Genomic DNA, 26,456 nt, shown 5'->3' with positions numbered 1-26,456 from the left:
GCTTAGTGATCACACCGATAGTACGCTGACCTGTCCTCACACACACAAAAGAGCGCGCACACACACACACACACACGTATACACACACACACACACACACGTATACACACATACATACACACGCACGTATACACACATACATACACACGCACGTATACATACACACATGCACACACACATACATACACACGCACGTATACATATACACATGCACACACGCATACATACACACACACGTGCACAGACACACACACATGCACGCACATATACAGACACACACATATGCATACACACATGCACACACACAAGTATACACACATGCACACACATATGTTTGATTGTTAGGTGAGACACAGCACAAGTAGCATTTTCATTCAATTTTCATAACTTTCTGTGACATATCTGCCATGTTTTCATTGAAACCCATTTAATAAGCATTTGAGCACCAGTTCAGCACTCCCTCTCTCTGTAAACAGAATCACACAGATAGCGGTGTGCAACAAGTTTTTATTTCACACCCAGCTCCCCTACACCAAGCCCCGCTCACCCTGAGCCCCGCCCACACCAAGCCCCTCCCACCCTGAGTCCCGCCTACTCTGCACCCCACCCAGCTCCCCTACACTGAGCCCTGCCCACTCTGCACCCCACCCAACTCCCCCACCCTGAGCCCCACCCACACCGAGCCCCGCCCACTCTGCACCCCACCCTGAGCCCCACCCACCCTGAACCCTGCCCACCCCCCGAGCCGCTCGCGCTCACCTTGCTGGTCCACTTCTTTGGCGATCTTGAGGGCATCGGAGTTGGCGAGATCTGAGTTGGCGGGAGACACGGCCAGCAGCAGGCAGTTCTCCTTGGTCACAAACTGCATCAGCATCTCCCTGATCTGGTGCTCGATATCGGCGGGTTGGTCCCCCACTGGCACTTTGGTCATCCCCGGCAAGTCCACAAGAGTCAGGTTCAAGACTGCAAAGGGAGGTGGGGGGGGGGTGGGCAGAGAGGAAGAGGAGAGGAGGAAGAGGAGCAGAGAGGGGCAGAGATAGTAGGGGTAAGGGAGGTTAGAAGGAGAGATGAAAAAGATCATCTTCTAAAGTTGTGGTTTACAGAATGTCTTCTAAAGTTGTGGTACAGAATGGTTTTTTTTCCATGGCAGAACAATGCATTTACGGTGAATACCTGACGTTTAAATGCTGTCTGTTAATTACATTCAGAGGTTTTTTTAGCATGCATCACAGACATCAATCACAAGTAATCAAATGTTGCAATAAGGAAGGTATGGAAAACACAGCCAACCTACCCCTGCACACCTCTGCGTAAGGCCTTTTACATACTCAAACCTAACCCCCAACGCAAATTTGGGACGTACACAAGCTCTTTTCTAACATACCATATGTGCGTTCACGTTTTAGCCCGGTCTGAGGCTAGAAACTGCTAATCAGCAAGATGGCAGCCGAGGCTAATCTGGCAGGAGTGAGTGGAGGGACCTAGGAGCAGGGTATTTTAAAATGGCTACGGTAGATAAATGTTTGCTGGCATACATCTTCAATCGCCACCGAAAGAAAAAGACGATACATTTTTCAAAGCAGGTTACCCCAGAGATGATTACTTGTTCGTTTGTAGTTTGTTGAGTAGTACTTGCACTTAGCACCCCTAACAGAGATGCGTGGAATTGCCGTGTTGTTGTGTGTGTTGTGTAGAGTATATAAAAGGTTGTTGTGTGTGTTGTGTAGAGTGTGTAAAAGGCTGTTGTGTGTGTTGTGTAAAGTATTTAAAAGGTTGTTGTGTGAGTTGTGTAGAGTATTTAAAAGGCTGTTGTGTGTGTTGTGTAGAGTATGTAAAAGGCTGTTGTGTAGAGTATTTAAAAGGCTGCTGTGTGTGTTGTGTAGAGTATGTAAAAGGCTGTTGTGTAGAGTATTTAAAAGGCAGTTGTGTGTGTTGTGTAGAATATGTAAAAGGCTGTTGTGTGTGTTGTGTAGAGTATGTAAAAGGCTGTTGTGTGTGTCGTGTAGAGTATGTAAAGGGCTGTTGTGTGTGTTGTGTAGAGTATGTAAAAGGCTGTTATGTGTGTTGTGTATAGTATGCAAAAGGCAGTTGTGTGTGTGATGGGCAGAGTATATAAAAGGTTGTTGTGTGTGTTGTGTATAGTATGCAAAAGGCAGTTGTGCGTGTTGTGCAAAGTATGTAAAAGGCTGTTGTGTGTGTTGTGTAGAGTATCTAAAAGGCTTAACACCTCATATAGCATGTGCTCCAACTGGCTCAGTTTCCATAACTCACCACATTATATTCTGGTGTATGACTCTAGTTAGTTCACAGTTTGTGACAATTTACAGCAGGGATCATCAACTCTGGCCCTCAAATCCAAATCCAGCCCTGGTTTTCTTTTCTCCCGGGTAATTTGTGCTACTGATTGGCCAGACTGTCTTCACACCTGACTCCCAGGCAAAGGGAGGGTGGAAAACCAACAGTTCTCAGCCCTCAAGGACCGTGAGTTGCTGGACCCTGACTTACAGTAATTTACAGCAAGAATACTTTATGGAATATCAGATTTCATTGACTTCTTTCACTGCTGGGGTTGACCACCAGTGAGGATTTCCAACAGCCAATGGAAAGCAGGCATGTAATAAAACTGCTGCCTCCTTCCTCCTCAAAGCTGCATCACTGCCCCTCCCCCAACAATATAACAGTCATATTCAGTAAACTCTAGAGATGTGCTTCTAAGATCCCTACACCAGATAGATGTCCTGTGGCAGCACCATGCTCATGCCCGTGCTCATGCTCATGCCCGTGCTCATGCTCATACCCGTGCTCATGCTCATGCCCGTGCTCGTGCCCATGCTTGTTTGTATGATTGTGCTCATGCTCATGCCCGTGCTCGTGCCCATGCTTGTTTGTATGATTGTTCTCATGCCCATGCTCATGCCCATGCTCATGCCCATGCTCATGCTCATGCTCACTCCTATGATTGTAATCAAGCCTGTGCCCGTGCCTTTTTGTATGATTGTGCTCATGCCCGTGCGCAATGGACCACAATTGTGCTAGTGCCCGTGCACGCGGTCATGCTCGTGCGCGCGTACCGTTCGGAGAGTAGACCCGCAGGTTGATTGGCACCGGGGAGATGCCCTTGTTCTGCCCGGTGACCCGGTCCGTCTCCGCCTCGATCTCCTGCCGCACCTCGTCGAAGTCCGTGAACTTCTTCCCCTTACAGTGCAGGAACTCAGCATACTCTGCAGAGAGGGGGAGAAAACACGAGAGAGTGAGGAGAGAAAGAGGAGAGGAGACAGGAATAAACCAGAGGAGAGAGGGAGCTGGGAGAGGAGACAGGGCAGGGAGATGAAAGAGGGAGGAGAGGGAGGAGAGAGGAGGGAGGAGAGAAGAGAAAAAAATGAAGAAGAGAAAAGAGGACCAGATGGGAGAAGATAAGATAGAGAAAAAGAGGAGGGGGGGGGTAAGGAGAGAAAGAGGGGAGAGGAAAGAAAAGGAGGAGACAGGACAGGAGAAGAAAGGAGAGGGACATGGGATGAAGAAGGAAAAGACACAGACATAAAAAAAACCAGAGGGATGAAAAATGGAGAGAATGGGGTGATCAGAGAACAGCACTCTTTATCCTGGAAGCGTAACGACCAAACAGCTCAGTGACACTGCCACTAGGTGGCAGCGTTGGCAAGATTCTGGCAAGTCAACTGAAAAAAAGGAAGAATAGAAAAAAAGAAAAAGGAAAAAAAACAATGTTGTTCTGGCATTCTCTGCTCTGCAGTCTCCAGCACCAGGGAGAGGCAAGAGAAACCCGTCTATGGCCTCTATGAACAGGAACAGAAGCTGCACACATGTCATACATATGACCTCTACGAACAGGACCAGAACCTGCAGCCATGTCATATGTATGGCCTCTATGAACAGGACCAGAACCTGCAGCCGTGTCATATGTATGACCTCTATGAACAGGACCAGAACCTGCAGCCATGTCATATGTATGGCCTCTATGAACAGGACCAGAACCTGCAGCCATGTCATATGTATGGCCTCTATGAACAGGACCAGAACCTGCAGCCATGTCATATGTATGGCCTCTATGAACAGGACCAGAACCTGCAGCCATGTCATATGTATGGCCTCTATGAACAGGACCAGAACCTGCATGACCCCCAGGTAGCACATCAGTGGCAGAACAGCAGTGCGTTAGAGAGCTGAAGGAACCAGGCTAACTAAGGCACCCGCTCGTTGGACACTGTCATATATGCAACCTACACTTAATACTTACATTTCATTATAACAGAAGCTTTTATGCAGAGAAATTCAAGTGCACACTGAACATGCATTTACATTTTATACATTCAGCAGGTAATATTATCCAGAGCAACTTAAATACACAGAATACATTTTTTTACATACAATCCATTCATGGAGCTGGATATACGCTGATGCAAGTGAGATTAGGCACCTTGCTCAGGGGGTGCGACAATTAGGACCAATAACCTTTGAGCCATAGTTCCAGTTCCCTAACATGACATATGATCCCACTGAGGGTAGTGTATTCGAGCCGTTAAGTCCACAGTAACAGGGCAACAGCATTAACTAGAGCATTTGCCTGAATGAAGTGGCTGAAGATTACAAAATTTTAGAACAGATGGCGCTTAGCCTGAACTGTGCCAGCAAAACACATTCAGCTACAAAAATGATAAATTATGAGACATCTGAGTTGTCCTACATAAAGGAATCCATTAGCCGGATAGCCAATGGATTTGCATAGATAGATAATGTACGGTATCCATTGCAGTAATCTGTGCACTTGTTGTTTAGAATCATGACATGGCAAAAAAAAAAAATCATTTACCTTCATTATTTCTGAAGGAGCTCATTAGTGTGCTTAAAATGACTGTTAAATACATCTACAGAGCATCAGTTCAGTACCATTTGAACAGGTACACTGAACAGCACATACAATACAGTGCATTAGTGCCTGCTACCTTAGATTATTCTTCTTTCAGTTACAATCTTTTCAAATTTACTGCTGTATCTACTAAACAGTGGGAAAATAAAATCTGCACTCAGTATAGTGATAATTCCCAACCTTTTTTTTACTTCTGAAAAAAGGGGGCCACAAAACAGGAAGTGACTCTGCAAAACATCCAGGCTAGTCCTGCTATTTTGTTTTATCTCAGAAACGCTGTTCTTCATCCTCAGCCACCAATCAGCACAGGCCCAGCGGGAGGAATTCTATCTGCAGGGAGTGCCAGCGTCCTATACAGGGGCTGGCCATGTTCCTGGCTCCATGCACACACACACTCCCCCACCCACACACACATGCACACACACAATCACACACACTCATACACACACACACACACACACTCCCCCACCCACACACACACATGCACACACACAATCACACACACTCATACACACACACACACACACACACAAACACACACAATCACACACACTCATGCTCAGACACAATCACACACACAATCACACACACTCAAACACACACACACACACACACACACACAAACACACACAATCACACACACACATGCACACACACAATCACACACACTCATACACACACACACACACACACACAAACACACACAATCACACACACTCATGCTCAGACACAATCACACACACAATCACACACACTCATACACACATACACACACACACACACACAAACACACACAATCACCACACAACCACACACACACACACACACACTCATACACACACACACAACCACACACACACACACACTCATACACACACACACACAATCACACAGACAAACGCTGGGCAAAGTGCCCATAGCCTGCGAATAAGGGTGCCGCCAGCAAGAGCTGGGGAGGACCTCAGTGCTGATCACAAAATGGAGGGGGGGGGCAGTAAGGTGTGGGATTACAGAGTCTCCTGAATTTATTGAAGTTTTACATTTTGTTTCAGGACACAAATTTACAGAAACTCCTTCTGGTATTACGTTATCGCAACCTGCTCAAATGGTTTTCTCCACAAAAATGTAAATCTGTATTAAATATCTAATGAATTTAAAATAATGTATTATAATATTTCTGTCTTTTTCCGCATTTTTTATCATTTGCATTGATGTCTAAACTGGGGGGGGCGGGGGGGGAGGGGGGGTATAGACATCAATGGCAAAGGAGGTACAACCCTAACCACTTTCTCCAAGCCCATGTTCAAATGTACAAAATGTAACAATGCGATGTATTTTATAGAATAACTACTCAAGGACTACTGAATCACAAGGCATCAAAACAGGCAACCTGACTTGACCACAATTACAAGCGAAGCAAGTACATATTTATAACTCTGGCACTGTTTAACTGCTGGTAAAGTATTCACCCATGCAGTACGCACAGTGTCCTGCGGGGGGCAAGCTCCTGTTCAGAGCAGCCTTACCTGTGGGGCAGTGGATCAGCTGAAGGACCAGGGGGCGGCGGGTGACGATGCCAGAGCCACGAGGCAGGAAGTCCCTGCACAAACACAGGAAACAGGAAGCGTAAGGACTGAGAGAGGCAGACCTGAGACTCACCTGAACTGAGACGCACCTCAGAATCTGAGTCATACCTGAGACACACCTGAGATACACCTGAGGCACACCTGAAACGTATCTCACACACCCATCACACACGCCCCTGACATACCTGAGACACATCTGAGACGTATCTCACACACACATCACACACGCCCCTGACATACCTGAGACACATCTGAGACGTATCTCACACACACATCACACACGCCCCTGACATACCTGAGACACATCTGAAACATATCTCACACACACCCTGACACAACGGAGACACCAACAGAAACCAACATTCATATTTTGAGTTAAAGTTAAAGTGTCTGCACTATCAAATTCTTGCTTTTGTAAAGGTGCTGTCTTCAGAGTTTTGCAAATCCCACCCGAAAAAAAAAAAAAACGATTTCATCCTTTATTCAGCCAGGTAAGGCGAGTGAGAACATTTTACAACAATGACCAAGGAGTTCAGCGAATAGATAGATAAGGGTGGGACGGGGGAAAGGCTGGCTGCTCCTGTGTTATGGACGAATCTGTCCATTCAGCACCTGTGGTGTTTGGGTTACCTGGCAGACCTGAAGTACCATGGACAGCACCGGCCCCCATCCAAGGCAGGGCAGCAGCTGTGGCTCAGTCCCAACCATCACCACTGCCACCCATTGCTAACTCAGGAATGGGCCTGTATAAAGGCCCTGGAGAGAGGAGATCTGGCTAACCAAGCAATGGGCCTGGGTGTGTATGATGTCAAATCCTGTCTCCGATAATTATTTGTTAGTTCCAGTCTGTATATTATTCACGATTCAAATTACTTGCGTTCGCTAACTGAACAAAGTCGTCAGATACCCTTCAGTCGTTTAAAAATTCACAGGGAATTTCGCCCGGTACGACCTGCTTAAGATGTTCCTCTCCGATGAACCGTGAAAGCAGCTGGGAGACGCCTGAGCTTTAAAAAGCGACGAAAATGACGACAGGCACGGCGAGAACTTCACTGTCGGGCTCGTGACCTCCTACATTTCAGCCGAAGCAGAGAACGTCAGTCGCGGCTTTACCCCTCACTTACACATGCTCTGACGCGCACCCCTTGAGTTTACTATTGACCTAGCAAATGTCGCTTTATTATACAACTGGAATTCTTTAAATAATAAGGACTTTATTTTGCAACATACAGGCTAAGACCGGCTATTGTGAGTGACTAGCATTGACCACATATACAGTATACTGAAACATGGTATATATTTTGTAACGTCGTTTTGCACTATATTCCGCAATTTTTGAACTAAGTACACGAGTCTCGATAATGAGTATGTATGAAACGTATATTTAAATGCATTTCTTTAACCTTCCTTTAACCATTTAATGTATTTTCATATTTTCAAGCTGTTTGTGTGATACTGACAGTTTTGTTACAGGGCATGGTTAACCGAAAAGGACCGTGTTGACAATCAGATTTAGGGAATAATTAAGGGTTCGGATGTACACCTTTTGTCAGAATCTGATCTGGACAATGGGGTTAACATCCCTGCTCTTTCAAAGCATGCCACAGCTTAAGTTCTCATCCAAAGCGTGATCGCTTCTACAGCGCGAAGGCCACAATCACTGCTAGGATTCCGTGTTTCTGCAGGGATTTCTGTTTGAGAAGAGCACCCCCTGCTGGCCTGCTAATATCTCTTTTTCTGTTGGTCTCGCCTATCTAAGTGCTGACTGAGCTCAAGCCTGCATAGATTCAGTAGTTTTACACAGGAAGAAGGGTAGAGAGCAGCACAGCTGCTATGAGCAGAGATCCGGAACCTTCTCTGTGCTTTAGGCTCGTTCCCGCTCCAGTCCGCTCCTCACCTGTTCCCCATTTTCCCCCACCGTCCGCATCACCTGTTCTCCATGTTCCGCTCACCCTGTTCTCCATGTTCCCGCTCCTCACCCTGTTCTCCATGTTCCCGCTCCTCACCCTGTTCTCCATGTTCCCGCTCCTCACCCTGTTCTCCATGTTCCCGCTCCTCACCCTGTTCTCCATGTTCCCGCTCCTCACCCTGTTCTCCACGTTCCTGCTCCACATCTCGTCTCCATTGCTGACCCGAGGGCATTTTTTTTTAACGGGGTGACATTAGTGGATCGATAATTAGGCCTGTGATAACGAGCCCGCGTTTCATTCAGAAAAAAAGACGCTCGAATTAATCACACGCTCTGGTGACCCCCCCAGTTGTGTGAAAATTTTCATGCCCCCCCTCAGGGACGTGAAAATTAATTGGGGAGAATCTGACAAGAAGCCGCCGCACAATCGCTGCCACAGAGTAACTATGGCAACCCTGGTTAAAATGTTCCTCAGGAGTCATGAGGCATTTCTCTAATTCTGTAATAGCTGTAATGGCAGATACTGGGCCCAATTTCTTCTTACCACTGTGTGTTCCCTTCCTGCCCTTTTTATGGGGGGGGGGGGGGCAGGTTCAAGCCCTGTCTTTCCCAATTGTCCTATTTTTCTGTGAAGCCTCTTTGTGACAGTGTCTTCGGAAAAAGCATCTTACAAATTGTCTTGACTTTGAATTATATTGAAATGAATTATATTGAACTGAATTATATTGAACTGAATTAAATTGAGCTGAATTGAACTGAACTGAACTGAACTGAACGAGCTGAGAATATCTCCCTGGTGCTTTAATGGTGGAAGCGCATGCAGAGGAACCCTTTGTGAAGTCCTAACCTCCTGCCATACCTCCGGCTTCCCCATTTCAAAAGAGAAACAGCGGGGACGGCCCCGTGCTGTCAATCAAAAACCAACGGGGCTGCACGTCCCATGGGGAAAGAGATGGGATGACCTGGAAACAGGCTGGCCTGACGTACTCTCATTCTGAGCCAAAATGGAGGACGGAGGAGCAGCTCTGCCCAGAGCCGGACTCCCGCTCAGTATCGCAGGAGCCGTGCCCAGCCAGCACTGGCCGTGTCACAGCCGTGTCGGCATGGTTACACACAAGCCTTTCACCGGGGCGCCTGCCGTACCCGTGCTCACTTCAGGAACACAAACGCATTCTGGAACTGGAGCTAATAGCCCAGCACTCCGGCTCGAATTTAATGTCAAATGAAGGGATTATAAACGTAAGAAGTATTTCTGTCTTTTCCTCTCCAGTAAGACTCCCTCAGTGTCTCTCCTGCGTGCCTCAGCCTGTTCCTACAGTCGTGTGCGTGTGAGTGCACGGCTGTGTGCGCTCGCCACCATTTCTCCCTCTCTCTCTCTCTCTCTCCCTCTCTCTCTCTCTCTCCATCTCCCTCTCTCCCTCTCTTTCTCTCGCTCTCTCTTTCTCTCCATCTCCCTCTCTCCCTCTCTTTCTCTCTCTCTCTCCCTCTCTTCCTCTCTATCTTCCCTCTCTCCCCTCTCTTCCCTCCCTCTTCCTTTATCCTCTCTCCTCTCTCTCCCTCTCTGTCCTCCATGCGTCTCTCTACTCTCTTTCCTCTCTCTCGCTAATCCCCTGGTCAAAATACACATAATGCTGTCGGGTCGAGATGGCATCCTCGAACATGCGGTCAAGTTAAAAAATCTATCAGCAGGACCAGGCCTGAGAGCAGGACCCCAGCAATCCTCCTCAGACCCCAACCAACTCATTTTTGTCCCCTGTAGGGGACATGAGTCTCTCATTGTAATCTCTCTCTTGCACTACAAGCGACATGCAATAAAAATAACATTATATTTAAAAAAAATATTTTCACAGTAAAATGTTTTTGTCATCCAAGACACTGGTATCATGTAAAAAAAAATCTAATACTTAAACCTTCTTTCTTGCATGGTCTCAGGAAGATATCATGGTGTGCAGTCAGTAAAGCAGATACTACTACTCAACCATTTCAGAGCATAGATCACAGATTTACACATTCCCTGATTGATTATGCATGTCTGGATGGGGCACACCCAGTAAAAAGGTATGAAAAAGAGCCTATAAAGATACATTTGTCACTGCAGTGGTGCGCTATGGGTACATACAACTACATTCCTAGCCAACAATAGATAATTCATTTGAACGTTTTTTACTTGCATAAGGGACTTATTAGCACCCAAATAGAACATTATTGTACTTCCAGGGTACATCTGGGAAATGTATTCCCTAAAGTACAAAAATGTACCTCCAATGTACCTTTATTTCTGAGAGGGGGTAGTGGTGTACCCCACGGTCCAATGTTGGGGGATCCTGACCCTGTCACTGTGGGGCGGTGGGCGGCAGCCCCTGAATAACTGGCATTAGTGATCCCCAGGGCCAAAAATTACTGGGTCTTGCAAATATATTCTTAAAATGTCCATTAAAACAGAGGTAATTTCTGTGCTTTAATGGCCTGTGAAAAACATTGCAAAGGCTCACAGCACGTCTGTGGAGCTGACAAAGGATTTAAGATGGAGGTGTTTGCTGACTTGTATACCGATCAAAAATGATTGAAATAGGTGGTTTCTGCAAAAAGACTTAGTGAAATGTGGTGAGTGGTGAGCTGAAAATTGGTGGGGGCGCAAAACTTTCCTTTAAACTAATCGTTGATCTCAAACTGTTTTAATTCATTTTCAGTGATTAACAAGCATGCAAACGATCTGACTAATCACTTAGAAAGTGACACACAGCTTCTTCGCATTGTGTTAGGGAGATTAAATGATAAATGATTTAATCACTAAGCAGTGGCGGAAACTTCCCCTGATTTTCCTTGAGTATCAATACAATTAATCCACAAAATAGGCTACTCAATACTATCATATATAGCCAGCTCTCCCCAAATAGGCAGTTTTAGCGAGTTGCCTAGGCCTTATAGCCTACATTTATTTTCATTTGCAGTACGAAATTGTGCACATTTTTAATCAACATTATTCCCAATTACATGCACTTCTTTCTCCGCACTCTTATTTATGGCAAATATCTGCAATGGGTAGATTGTAACCAATCTTGAAGTGCAGGTTTTGTTTTTGCTGGTTATTCTGAAAGCTAACATGGTAGATAACAGACTGGTTTATCGTGTTTGTTAAGTGTAGACTACTTGGTGATTAAAACAGATTTTTAATGGATAAATTGATTTTATGATTTAATCCCCCTAACACGGTATGAAGACGCTGTGTGTTAGGCTACTTGCCATTTGATTAGTCTGATTGTTGGCACGCTTGATAATAAAGGAAAATTAATGAAAACAGGTTGAGATCAATGATTAGTTTATAGGAAAGTTTTGCGCCCTTCCAATTTTCAGCTCACCAGTCGTTGCTGGACTTTGGTCCTTTTTTAATACAGAAAATGCCGTTCCATCTTATAAAATATGGATTAATTGTGCCTGGACCTATAATAGGGTGACTGGGGAGAAGTAAATGTCCCTGGCTGCATCTCAACCCCGTGACACTCGGGTGCTGAATTTGGCCGTATTTTGGGCCGACGGAAACAGGACAAAGACACCAGGCGTCCCACAGAGTCATGCTGACCCAGACGGCCACTCGTTGCTATGTTCAGAACACCTGCCCGACAACGTGCATGGCAACAAACAGTAACCTGGAAACGGGGTCATCTACGAGAAGAAAGGCTTTTTACCTTAGATGCAATGCAGTACTATCTGTCTGTTCATAATTATTCAATCTTTTTCAAACTCTTAAAAACCTCTTGCCCTCAGGAGCGGCCATTGAGAAGGAAATGATACGCTCCAGCAAACTGATGATCTCTGTGAACAGCTGCTTTTCCTAAGTGCCTGGGTGCTCACAAACTGAAAGCCTTTGGAGATTCAAAAGCTTTTGTAGAGGTGAAGCTTTTGGAGAGTCAAAATTTGAATAGAGCCTGCAAGTTTCAAATTCAGCTTTTAACTGAACTAAAAAGGAATACTAAAAACCTTGAATTTGAAATGGATCCATACAAGATAAAGTTTTCTGAAATTCAGATTCAAATCACGGTATTCTGATTTAAAGGTTTGCATACTAATTCAAAATATGAAATATAAATTCAATGTAATTCAATTTCAAAACTTTATATACAGTTTAAAATTATGAAATACAAACTCAGATTTATTTAATTCCAATTCAGTTGTCTGGGGGCACAAGAGTTGCACCATGCATGCCCTGCTTTTAGTGAAGCTCCGCCTCCTGCTCCCATTCCCTCAACTCTACTGTCCCTGAGGGACTCCCTCTATGGGACAGATGGCAGAGACTGCTGGTCCCTACAACACCCCTTCCTCCTCACACACACATACACACACACGCACACACTCACACACTCATACACACACGCTCACACTCATACACACACATGCACACTCATACACACACACATACACACATGCACACTCACTCACGCACACATATACACATACACACACGTACACACACACACACACACACACACACAAGCGTAGATTTTGGGGGGGATGCAGGGGATACGTCCCCCTCAATATTTAGAACACGTGCATTTGTCCCCCCCAATAAAAACATGAAAGGACTTTTATTTCCACCATAAATTGATGCAGAAAAGGCACAAATTGGTGCATAAAAATTCACCAGAATGCAGTAAATGAAGTGATTGACACTCAAAATTTCCTGGGGGAGGACCCCCAGACCTCCCGCTTAATGTGTCCCCCCAATGTTCAAACGAAACCTAGGCCACTGCACACATACGCACACACACGCACACACACCCACACACACACACACACACACACACAAAAACCTGACCATATGGCCTAGCCATACGGACACAAGCAGGCACAAGCCCTCCCCCCCATCGTTGTAAACTCCATTGATCAGGCCTCTTGTCCGTAGGCAGTTCAGGGCTGAGCCCAGCAGTGCTGAACAAGGGGAATTTAAAACCAGGGTGACAGCCAGAGTAGCGATGTTGGCAGTCGGAGGTTGCGTTCAAACCCCGCCTGGCAGTCGAAGTGTCCTTGAGCAAGACACCTAACTCCTAACCTCTAACTGCTCTGGCGAATGAGAGGCATCAATTGTAAAGCGCTTGGGATAAAAGCGCTATATAAATGCAGTCCATTTACCATTTACCATATTCAAATGAGTGTGAAAGAAAGGAACCACGCAGCCTTATCTCCCTCAGCCCCGATCCTGGAGGCCCGCAGGGTCTGCCTGTTCTTCTTTTCACCTTGAAATCACAAACCAATCCAAACTCTGGAAGTCAGGTGAGGTGAGTAAACTGTCCATGAACTGCTTTAATTGATAAATTAAGAGCTGAGTACCGTGATCCAGCAGACCCTGCAACCCAGTTACTCAAATCAAGGTCCTCCAGGGCCATGAGCTGCTGGTCTCCCACCCTCCCTTTACCTGGGAGTCAGCCATGAATACAACCTGGCCAATCAGTAGCAGCTATTGTTCAGTTAATTACCTGGAAGAAAAGAAAACCAGGGCTGGATTTGGACATTGAGGGCCCGATTTGAATATCCATGCCCTATGGTAATGCAGAACCAGAACCACTGCTGCTGTCGTGTGGAAATAAAATGTTTTTGATTCATGTCAAAACAACACAAGTGCATCTGAAATAATTCACTGCACGTAACAGAACCCGTGTTTCATTCTTACTGGTGAGGTCAGTTGAAACTGTGTCATATCGATAAGTAGCGTTTTTTTTTTTCTAAGACTCATTTCGTGACTCACTTCCCCACCCCCTCCCACACCCCCTAGAGGGCTCCTGAGCCCACAGGTCTGTGAGTGAAGCCACACATCCTCCGACGAGGTCACCTGGCATCGCCTGGCCGCTTGTGGGCGTAATAAAATTTTTAAAAGGAGACTATTTACACGTCGGATTTTTAATCTGAACGGCTATCAAATTGTGTTTCCTTCCGGTCGCTTCACCAGCTATCCCAACATGCCTTGCAGAGGCAAATAATCGCTTACATCCTTATTGAAAATGAACGGAGGCGATATCATCATCTGACAAGCATCTTCCTGCCTGCAAACCGTGGCAGAAAATAAATCAGACAAAATGAACAGATGGAGATGATTTCTGAATCTGACTCTGAGACATAATACAACCCTGATAGATACTTCTGCCATTACAGTCTGTTTAAACAGGAAGTAGAAAACAAGATATCTACGGGATTTCAGACGGCGTGTTTAGCCAGGAGATCACCAACGAGGTTTTCTCTCCTGACAGGACTCGTCATAATGAGTAATGGACACCGGGGCGGGTGATTCCCCCTGTAAAGCAGAGTACTATGTCTCATTCACGGAGCCGGAGTGACAGCGAGCTCATTCGGCGCGATCGTGTCAGGTTGGGCGCCGAACCGGCGGAGCCCTACAGCCGTTTTACGTGCGCTGAACATCACGAATCGCACGTAGTCCGGTTTATGCTCCGATCGAGGAACCGAAGTCATAGCCCGGAGAAGCCAGCGCACTGTCACAGGAACAGCGGAGTCCTGTCACAGGGACATCGCTGGGTCTGGCCTTGCCCCTACACGTCACCGGTGGTGAGATATATTTAATTGCGGGGGAGGGATGTAGTCAACTGCAGCTGCATCACGTGAGTGTGGTCGCTGTGTAGTATAATGGATTTATAAGAATATACGATTTATAACGCGTAGGCCTATACGCGTTTTGAGTTCTAAACGCTGTCGGTTCAATTCCCAGTTAGGACACTGCTGTGGTACCTTTGTTCAAAGTGGTTAATCTGAATTGCTTCAGTATGTATCCGGCTGTGTAAATGCACGCAATGTAAAAAAAAAAAAAAAAACACAAGAGTTGCTCTGGATACGAGTCTGCTAAAAGCCAGCAATGCAATGCGTGGGTAATGCTAATGCGTACAGGGAGGAAGAAGGGAAAAGGGTTAGGCAAACAAAAAAAGAATATCGAGAGTCTGAAGAAACTTCAGCTCAGGTACAGAATATACTGAATACCAAAAACACTAAACTACCGTGCACATTTGATTTCTCCACCAAAAAAATCAGGTTCAGTGAGAGAACATTGATTGAGTCCTTCAATCACAAAAGACACAGTGAGGGGTTAATGGCTTTGCCCGGTTCACAGTAAATGCGGGCCAGCAGATTACAGTCACAGCCACAGACAGTGCCGGGTTCGCTAAATAACCCGTAGACACACAGATTAGAGGTGTAGCCTAGTACCAGCCAATGAGAGTGTCCATTCTTCGGTATCAAGTGGTTGACAGATTAGATCCATGCTGAGAGCCAATCAGATCTCTTTCTTACTGTATGTGGCCAGAACTCACTCAGATTGGACTCCTACACAGCAGCGTCTTCATCACTGCATCACTATAAAATCCCCGTTTCAGAGCACAATGTCCTGCTCTTTCTCTTAATTCTTCTAGGGACTTCTAGGGAGTTCCCAAAGCAAGTGTAACAACGAACAACAACAGTAATTACAAAAAAATCAAGTCTACACCCTATTAACTAATATTCACATATCATACACACATACAACATAAACAACAACATACGCATACTGCCGTATTTATGTCATATGATATACAATATGTATATCATATGACAACATTAAATAATGTTGACAATCATTGCACTTCTGTGTCGATGACAGGCACAAACAGCTACTGGGGCTGTGTGTCCTTCACCCAGTAGAATGGGCCATTATCAGGAAGTGTGGTGAAATTTGGAAGTACTGTTTTTATTTTTTTTAAAGGAGTCCTTGCGAATTTCAGTATGTTTATTGCAGTGTAGGAGGAAGTGTATTTCTGTCTCAACCTCACCTGTCTCACAGTGATTGCATGTCCTCTCCTCTATGTGGTACCAGTCTCTTTCTCTCTGTCTCAATCGCTCTCTCTCTCTCTCTCTCTCTATCTCACTCTCTGTCTGTCTGTCTCAGTCTGTCTCTCTCTCTCACTCTTGTTCATTCTGCAAATTTCTTAGTTCATTTTCTTAATTGTTTGTCATCTGCCTTCTTTTTAGAATCATGCATTGATCATTGCATTGTTTGACACGGGCCGTGCCTCCCTCCACAAAATAATGTCCCCCTCACAACCAGCAGTGGCACACGGGGGCGTAACCTCAGCACACGGGCAAAACTGGAGGCCTGCGGGGACAAGGGCCCTGAGGGACCACCTTTCCCACTCTCCGGATGGGGGTAACCAGGCAACCAAGCAACCAGGCAACAGACCCTTCTGGAGCATCACAGCTGCCATGCGGCCAACCCACAGCCCTGCTCCCACTTCCCCCACTTACCCCCCTCCCACATCAACTCGAGGTCGATGTCACTCGAGGTCAATCCCGTCTCGGTCAGTGAACAGACTGCAGAATGAAGTGAGGTACTGGTGTAGAGACGGGCAGAAACACACTTTAAGCTTGAGGTTGCGGTATAAACGGTTCGGGTGAACAGTTCTCGCTCGTCCCGACCATTGAGCTTCTCCTCCCTAGCCCCCCAGTGGTGGAATGAACTCCCTGTCCCCCTACGAACCACTCAATCACTGCCCATCTTCTGCCGTGGTCTCTTCAGACTGTACCTGGACTAACTATCACTACTCTGCAGGGCACTCACAATCTAGGATCACTCTTATCAATTGTAACCTTCTATCTTGTCCTCTAGCACTTTCATGGTGCACTTGTATCTCCATCCAGCACTTATATTTCACTTGTATTATTATCTTGATATTGTAGCTCGTCGTCATGCCTCCTATTTGACTTTACCATAACTTTCTGACCCAGCCTATGCTTACTGTGTGAAATGGACTTAATGTGTTCATGGCTATGTATAACTGTTGCAAAATGGGTATTGTACGTTATCAGGCCTGTTTTTCGAGTTGCTCCAATGACCTTCAGCACTCATTGCATGCCGCTTTGGATAAAAGCGTCTGGCACATAGATGTGATGTAACGCAGTGTAAACAGGAAGGAACGCTCACACTAAGCGTCCCGGCTGAAGGAGGGCCAAAATCGCGCCGCAGTTCCGGCGGTTTCATTTCCTGATTTAACGATGTGGGCGGGTGAGTCACCACGGGACCGTGAGTGCGTATTCTGGGGAGCTCAAGGGGTGGGGCGGTTTGCACCCGCTGTCCAAAATGCGCCCCCCTTGCTGAATCTGCCCTGCTACGATTGGTCAGATTCAAAGCTGGAAAGTGGTCGACTCCCCCCGTTTTTCCCCGCAACAGTATTGTTCGAGAGAAGCAGGAGGAGACGGATCTTGGTGGTTTATTTTGGTAGCGGGAGCATTCTGTAAACTGTGACTATATTTATAGCAATATAAATGGCTCACTACAGCTCAGCACATATACGCTTCAACATTAAAAGGCTTAGTTTTATCCAAATTGTCATACATTATTCTTCCCCAAAAAACAGTTTCATTTCATTCTTAACAAGTACCTTTTCCAAAATGGCCACTGGCCTGTAATTCATTTAAACTTTCAGATGTCAAGAGAGAGTTAACACCTCAGCTGCAGTCAGCCGCACGCTCATGTCAGACTCTGACCAATCAAAGCGGGAGCGAGAAGGAAAACAGGTTGCAGGCTCGATTCCCATGATTAGCACTTACTGTTGTACCCTTGTGCAATATAGGAAACCTGAATTGCTTCAGTAAACATCCAGCTGTGTAAATGAACTGTGAGTAAACAATTTGTGTTCTGCAAATCACTCTGCATAACAGAGTCAGCTAAGTATCTAAAAATGTGAAACAGGGCCTATTTGACTCACAGGAGCTATCCAGGGTCCTGAAAACTGGATTTTAGATGGCAATAAAATAACAATGTAGTGCATTCGAGGTACTGTTACCTAATCAGGGGCTTTAGACAGACTACACTTTTCTAAAGGAAACAAAGAAGCTATAGCCAGATTTTGTTAATTTAAATATTTTAATAATACACCGCAGTTAATATGAACAGATGCATTCAAAATGGCGTCCTCATTTCCTGATATGAGCTACCCAGTTCATCTCTCCATAAGCTTCAGCACATGATCAAACACAGGAAAGTCACGCGCTCTGTGCTGGTGCGCAGTGAATCGGCACAGTGATATGTACACACAGTTAAGCCCTAAATGCAGAAAGCTCAGCTCCGGCACAGTGAATGCCTGGGTTTAGGCATAGGCAAAGCAAAAATACATCATCATCATTGAGAACAAAGCATGTTAGCAGCCTGTGTTTGCACAGCCTGGCTATCCTTTATTAAGACTGTTTCCTTTTTCATTCACCAACCCCCCCGCCCCCCCCAGCCCATGCCCATGCTGCTGCTGCTGTGATAATTGAGCACAACAGGAGCACAGGGTTCTGGGAAAGGAACCGGAGGAGGTGAATTTCTAGGACCTTTCCATCAACTGTAACTCCATCCAATAACAGTGAACCCTGGTCTATGGCACAGCAGTTCAAGCATCAATCAACAAGCTTGTGCCTGTGGCTCATTCACTTTAAGGAGAAACAGGGAAGCTGGTATTAACAGCGTGGTTTTAACCTTCAAGGTGTGAGATCACAAACATGTGACTAGAATGTTCTTAGCTGAACATTCTAATGCGGATGCAACAATCATTACTAGTAAATGAAACCAATGAACACTGACTTAGAATTTTGAAAAAACATTCCAAAAAACATACTCTTCAAAGGATTAATCTGACAACAGTGTGTGGGACAACCTTTTTGTCTGTATTCAACAGCATTAGTCTGAGCTTGTGTGCAGTGTATGTTTACGCTGTTCAGATTCTGATTTGCAAGATGGCTGTTGAGCCAGAAGTCAAAGGTTGTGCAGCAGACAGTCAATGAATGGCAACTAAAGATGCCAAAAAAAAAGTCAGAAGCCTGTTCTGGTGAGGCCGTGCCTGTATTGATCCCCACCCAAAACCGTCGGCAGGGAAAGCCTTTTGGTTTCCATGCAGATGGATTACAGGGTAAAGGGGAGGGGTCGGGTTCTGAGGCAGCATCAGCCATCCCTCCTCTGACTAATTGAGCCCTTGCTCTCTGTCACCACTGCTTTTCATTGCTGCTGCTGCAGCTGCGGGGACATGGTGACACAGCAGAGTAACGAAGGGGGAGGAGGAAGGACGAAGGACAGCCGAATCGTCCAGCGAGGTGATTGGTCAGGACAGACTTGGTGCTGTGACAAAACTCAAATGAGCTTTGTAAAATATGATGTCACAATAGACGTTAATCACAGATAATCTTTCTACATTAAGATGTCATAATAGACAATTTAACCACAGATAGAAGCTATACAATATGAATGTCATAATAGATTCTTAATAGATCGCAGGACAATGATGTCACAAAAGACGCTTAATCACAGATGAACATTCTAAAAAATGACATCACAAACTACCCTTAATCACTGATATACATTCTGCAATAGGCTGTCCAAATAAACACTTGTTTGACCCTTTTGGACCAAAACTTGCCATGGCTGAATTTCCCTGTCTCCCAAAACTTAAATTCTGAGGCATGACAAGAGCAATTGGCTGTAATAGCCCTCAAACACCATCGCGAGTTATTCAGAGTTTAAGCAGCTCATCTGTACTCTTTGCGCGGTTTGGAGAAGTGTCTCAGGTTGTAAACAGGAGCAGGGAAACGTTCGCCTGGTTGAGAGCCTCGGCGAAATAGCATGCAGACCTCTTCCTCCGCAGTGTGCGCTGGAACTTGGAATGTCATAAAATCAGTTAGCGAGCTATATGTTATGTTATGATTCGCAAATTACGTTTTAGCCAGCTAGCTTGTTAGCAAGCACATATTTGGATATTCAATGTTGAAACTGCAGATGCACGTTTATTTTAGTTGTTAATTGTAATTACAAAATGTATTGACGGACATCGCGACAAGCCTACTTAAGATATATCAGCTGATTTAAAAATGTGTGGGTAGTTTTTATCAGCGATGAAAACAAACAGCTTGGTAGTGAACTGAACACCATTGCACAGGCGATCTGACAAGCAATATAAATCTTTATTAGAACAAGTACAGCACAAACAACATGTCACAAAATAGTAACGGTAGTACACAACTTAATTCAGAGATATTTCACTTCGGTATAATAACATAAGTAATTTTGTGGAGCCTAACATTGTACTTACATAGCATTTGCCTCCCCTGTTGACCGTCAATGTTAACAGAATCGCTTTTCCTCACAGTTGTCAGGCTCCCTATTCATTCATTTTCGGGACAACCGAGAGGAACAGAGACGCTGTTAACGGACAGCAGATGTTGCTTCACGCTACGAAAACACAATGGAGTCGCCTCCAGAAAAGAATTTGTTATGTCGAAGTGAAACATCTCTTTAATCGGCTAACTTGATGTGGTTAGCAAGCTAGCTATTTAGCTTTCTGGTGAACCAGAGCTAACGTTATACTTACCTTCATAACCGAATATAAACTTCTCAAAAAAAAATTTATAGCCCTTGTCCAGTTTAGACCGCTTAACGTTCACTGGCAATGCTTCGACAATGCGGATAACATCGGACAGTGAACGTTGGCAGAGCTATCAGGGACTGTGAGAACACACGTCGCTGTTTAGGCTCAATTTTTCGCTGTCAGAAATGGACTTGCGTCCGTAGCAACGGTAACCGGAAACAAAGTATCCCTACATCCGGTTTTGGTCGCCATCTTGTGAAATAGGCCTATGGTGAATAAAAAGAATCAAAGACAAAATGCGCAGTGTCCCCTTTCTCTGAAGCCCTCTCTGCCCAACAGCTCAACAAAAGTCTCCAGAATTGGGTGGCACCTGTTCTGAATGAAATTAAATTAGCTGAGATTAAATTATGCGGAAACGTCCCCAAAACAAAAGCCCTTCATGTCAGACCAACAGAGCTTGATGTTTGCTTGGAAAAACAGTACTGCACCAATGCCGATTCCAGGCTATATGCTGTAATGTAAAACTGTGGACTGTCAAACATTGTGTATGTGTGTGTTTTTTTTTAATTTTTTAATCCAATTTGATGCATCTTATAAATATTCATTAGGGGCAGGCCTTGCCAGGGAGCTGTACTGTAGCAGTGGATGCTCTGTGCTTGGCCCCGCCTTCATATTAATATTCATAAGCTGCATAAGCAGCTCCCCCGGCTGCTGGCCAGGGACCTACCAGTTACCAGTTGTCATCTGTGATGGATATGCCTCACTGCCCACCAATGCTGGCTCTGCACTAGTACTGCATTGTGGTGGCTGTAGTGTTTACATTACATTACACTACAGGCAGACGCTCATATCCAGAGTGACTTACACAACTTGTTACACAGCATCCATTTATACCGTTAGATACATACTGAAGCAATGCAGCCTACATGGGCAATTTTGATGCCCCCGCACCCCATTGTCCCCCATAGCCAAAATCCTTAATGATTTTTTGCTAGTTGCCAGAAATACCAGAAAACAAAACAAATTCCATCTCCCTGGGGAAGTCCAAGCTTTGGAGCGAGTGCTGACCAATATGAGCTATGTAGGATTCACGGGACGTGCTCCAAACGTTCTGTGCGGTGGTGGTTTCTGCGAACAACCCCTTCAATTAACGCTAAGGATTATTTTAGATTTTACGCATGGCTGCGGTAACGCATGACAATTCACCGACGGTGCACTGATCGGAAAGGTCTATGGCGCGCGAAAGAAAAGCGTTTCTCTGTCAGAGAGAGGCGTACCGCGGGAAAGGGCCGTATGCTGGCGGCCCGCGCGGAAGACGAGCCGTACGACAGCCTTCCCAGCACCACTGAGGAGCGCCCGCCGCGAGGCGACGACCGTTTCTATTAAAAGTAAAAAGGATAAGCGCCAAGCAGCTTAATGATGGCCAACAGATTACAGCCCACAGAAGAGAGCATTAAACGAGTACAGAGAGAGAGAGAGAGAGGGGGAAGAGGTAGGGGGGGGGAGACAGAGAGGGGGGGGGGAAGAGAGAGAGAGCATGTTCGTGTAAACCCACACAAACACACACACACACACTCATACACACACGCAAATGTACACATGCACAGACAGGGGCAGATGACGGAGATGCTGAAAAGGACTGACAGGAGCGAAGGAGAGAAAGACTAACAAAGAAAGAAAAAGAGAGCGCTGTTTGTCTTTTATTGAAGGCCCTTTATCTGAAATGAAACAGATTCAAGGGCATGGGGAAAAGACACTATTATACAGGCAGCCAACTCAAAAATGATAAAATAAGAGCACTGCAATGGTGAAGGTTTACGGTGGTTCCATAATGGCGGTCACATCTTGGCATGGCTTGAGCCTGGGAGACGTCTATATCCTTAGAACCGCTGATGCCAAGCCACTTAATGATACTCAGTGATCATCTGCACCCCATATTAAAGCACTTACTTCCCACAGAGAGGGTAGCCTTTCAAGACGTCAGTGCCTCCTTTGCTTCTGTCAACTTAGCATGGCATCCTCTTAGAATAGCGCTATATATAATATTGAGTCTTGCACGGTCAGTTTACTCATGCAGCATTCCAGACTCAATGCCATGGCTACATGCAAGGCTGTTTTGGCCACTTTTCAAAGTGACATTTCATCGCTGTTTCCCGTTTTTGTTCACATCCTGCAAAATACGCGCATATTGTTGTACGAAATAAACAAGGAGCCGAACACTGTGCCCCGAGGTAGGGATTTTCGCTGCGTAGTGATTCACCGTGGGTGCAGATAAATCCTCTTTCATCGTAAACCAGCCCGCGGAGATGTAGAATTCTGCTGCAGCCACCAGATGGAACGTTTAACTGCTGGATGTTGTTGCTGGGGTTACTCAATCCCTCCAAATAACGGCTCCCCAAGCATGCTAAACCTCGACGAATACTCATGCCCATTCCTCAGTAATGACTTTTTATTTGGGAATTCATTTAAGCTTTTGCATTTTCAAAACAAATTATAATAATCTGCATTTCTGGTTTACTGATTGAAAATGCCTGTCTGAAACCAAAGTTAGATTACAGAATTTATCCACACGAGAGAAACCATTAAGAACAGCTGCGAAGTTGGATGGATTTTGTATTTCATGCCACAGAAAATATAAATGCTTCATCACAACAAGATGGTCCAGCTGTCAAGCTGTTTTTCCCACCCATGGCAAGTCAATCTTAATGATTCCATGATGTGCCACATTGAAATGTGTCATGTTTTGTAGTGTGTCATTTGTATTAAGTGCGTTACACGCAGGCAGACAACACAATAATGTAATGGACTATATACAGAAACGTATGCATTTTTATGGTATAAAGGTCTATTAAATGTGAGTGGTTTAATATGTTTCGTGATTTCATATAATCCAAATTTTATTTATGTTACAAAAACTTTTGAATGCTGCTGTCATGTGGTCGGATGTGGTCCGTGCTACTGCCAAACATTAATAATTCAAAATCTTATTTTACTTACATACGTAACCTCCTAAATTTACCACATTCACCCGATTCCAGTTTGGCCTTTGACGCTGTTTTAAATCTCTTTTCAGATTATGGTTACCTCACATGACACATAACTATTAGAGGAGCAGTCAGTTAGCAATTAGCCGCAAGCCTGCTGTTTCGTGGAGACGCAGCGCACACGCTTTGAGTGATGCACTAAGGCCCTCCGTGAAATCCCTGCAGACTTGCAGCTAGAACACAAACGACACGCGTGCAGGATCATAGTGGCATGATCTGCTCGGAGCACAGGAACAAAAACCCACACCATTAAGGAAGGGGGTGGGGGCTAACCTAATGGGGTCTACCTAATCACAGACTCCGCCCGCTGTGCCAAGTGCCAGCAAAAAGAACAAATTCATCATTTATGCATCTTATTCTGCCAAGTGTCTTTCCTGCGGAGATGCTAAATCAGTGATGAGTCTGAGGACATTTTACACACGGGTTGCGCTGAGTAACACAGCTGTTAAATCTACTGAACCAAGAAACAGTGGAGAGCACATAATTTAAATGATCATTTGTATCTACACCACGAGTTAACCGATCGCTGCGCCTTGAGAACATGCAGGTTGTTTATCTAGACGCCGCTGTCCAAGGGGAGGACAATAACAAGCGTGAACCCTACCGCGAGTAAAGTCACCTCCAATCCAGGCCTTCTCTCGCCCCCCTGTGGACGGGCACGCGGCCTGCATATTAATACGCTTCTGCTGCTCGAGTCGGGATCACCATTCGGTCTCATTGCGAACATAAATTGTACCGAGAAACTACACCTCTGTATTCTGACATCCGAACAAGGTGCACGTGAACGGTCTGAAGTGTACTGAAACCGTCCACGTCTGAAGTCTCCAGTGTAGCTGGAAACAGGCCTAATATTTATTGGAAAGAACAATCGGAGCAGTTTAACGCGCACGATCTTAACATTATGATGGATCGTGTTTCTCAGGAAGACAGATGTCGGTACCTGGGACTAGGTGAACCCATAATAGACGAAGGATTTGCACATTAATACGGGAGTGTTGTTTACAGACGCCATCCTATTAAATACGCATTTTGTTGTGATGCAAGGGTGATCTGTCTCAATGGATTTTAAAACAACCACATTAAATGATGGTGCTTTAGAAATAACAACTGGTAACAAAAATGTTTATAGGTCAGGCAGAGGAAAAGATACGACATATCAAAAAAAAAACGTGAAAAACGTTTTTAACTGCTGTTTTCGAAACAGCAAGGCGAAACAAGGCGATCCGCGAAGAAGAGGATACTGTAACTGGCATGCTACACGAAGAAGCGTAAGATGCCGGATGCGCTGTTATCTACCAAGGATGCTGCGCTCAACCACTGGAATGACGTCTCTCTCTCTCTCTCTCTCTCTCTCTCTCTCTCTCTCTCTCTCTCTCTCTCTCTCTCTCTCTCTCTCTCTCTCTCTCTCTCTCTCTCTCTCTCTCTCTCTCTCTCTCAGAAGGTCAAACGGCAGTGCTTGCTAAAATCTAGCGGCTTAAAGAAATGCGAACTGCAAACACACAGAAAATGCTTTTGTTACAAACCCTTATAACAAGACGCATTTTCACTCGTTACGCCAAACCGTCGTTTTAGTCAACCTCTTGTAAATTACTGAAGGTCAGGGCTTAACAAACACTGGCCTCTATAAGCTGGCCATAGCTCGCCGAGCCAGGAGTGACAAAATGGCAGATAGGCTATGTGTTTAAAAGGCCCCAATCGACGCGGGGGTACACATGCATAAACCTGTCACAAATGTAATTTCGGTGAATCATTCACATGGGCCTGGATGTCCTAAAACTCCTAGCAACCAGCGTGAGAAAGCAAAATAAAATCCGTCCGCAGTTCGTCTTGGGCTCACCAACTGACATACACAAACATACCAATTTTATTAGCACTGAGAACTGCTGAGGTGTGCTTAACATTAACACTGCACATTACACTTTCTTGGTGCAGTTACTAAAATTTCATAAGCTGTACAGCCGTGCTGGAATTGGCAAAGGAACAAATTGGTTTTGTAGCCCTACTGCGACTAAATAACCCTACTGCCACTATTTATAATTAGACCAACTAGCTTTGACTATTATTATTATTATCATTATTATTATTATTATTATCATCATCAGATGTAGTAACAGTAGGCTAGTAGTATTAGCAGCAGTAGCTATCCTAACCGTTATTGTTGTTGTTCTGCTGTTGAGCTGCAGTTTATCTGCTTTTATCTTTATCTTATCTTTTTAATGGGCACCTGTTTCCTGAATCACTATAGCGGAATAATTTTTCTGAGATGCGCAGGGTCGACCAGCAAACAGATATTAACCATCTGAGCGGCACGTCATGTGCAGAGTCTCATCAAGATAAATAATGGCCAAATCTTGGTCGCCTGGAATATGTCTGTTTAAAATGTCTTGCGCATGCACACAGCACACTGCACATATGTGTAAACTGCATTTAGAATGTTGACCGTGCTCTGTTCATAAAACTGTATATTTCGCCACCTAAATATGTGACCTTGGTTATAAATACTATCGCGTTATAGGGTCCAGGGATAACGTCATAGTACAAGATGTGCATGGATCGTCGAACTACGTTTTTATCATATTTTCATTTTTGCATTTTCCCATAAACAACAGGACAGCTTAGCAGCTGGTCAGCAAGTAAAGCATTTGCAGTGCGTCGGGTTTATATAAC

General features: G+C 45.1%; 1 protein-coding gene across 21 annotated transcripts in view; it reads right to left on the bottom strand.

The window, feature by feature from the left end:
* The window catches only part of dnm1a (dynamin 1a), an 82,029-nt gene that overhangs the window by 54,890 nt on the left and 683 nt on the right, over nt 1-26,456 (bottom strand). For all 21 annotated transcript variants that reach the window (XM_064309362.1, XM_064309382.1, XM_064309381.1 and 18 more), the window contains exons 2-5: nt 6,412-6,485; nt 3,072-3,221; nt 760-963; nt 1-30 (exon numbers count right to left, since the gene is read on the bottom strand). The exon at nt 1-30 is cut by the window's left edge and continues 69 nt beyond it. In XM_064309362.1, coding sequence (XP_064165432.1) covers nt 1-30; nt 760-963; nt 3,072-3,221; nt 6,412-6,485 — 458 coding nt within the window. The remainder of the gene's footprint in view (nt 31-759; nt 964-3,071; nt 3,222-6,411; nt 6,486-26,456) is intronic.

The sequence above is a fragment of the Anguilla rostrata genome, chromosome 14, assembly GCF_018555375.3.
Source record: "Anguilla rostrata isolate EN2019 chromosome 14, ASM1855537v3, whole genome shotgun sequence".
In the NCBI taxonomy this organism is placed as follows: domain Eukaryota; kingdom Metazoa; phylum Chordata; class Actinopteri; order Anguilliformes; family Anguillidae; genus Anguilla; species Anguilla rostrata.
The sequence above is the reverse complement of the archived record's forward strand: the minus strand, read 5'-3'. Positions and strand labels throughout refer to the sequence as shown.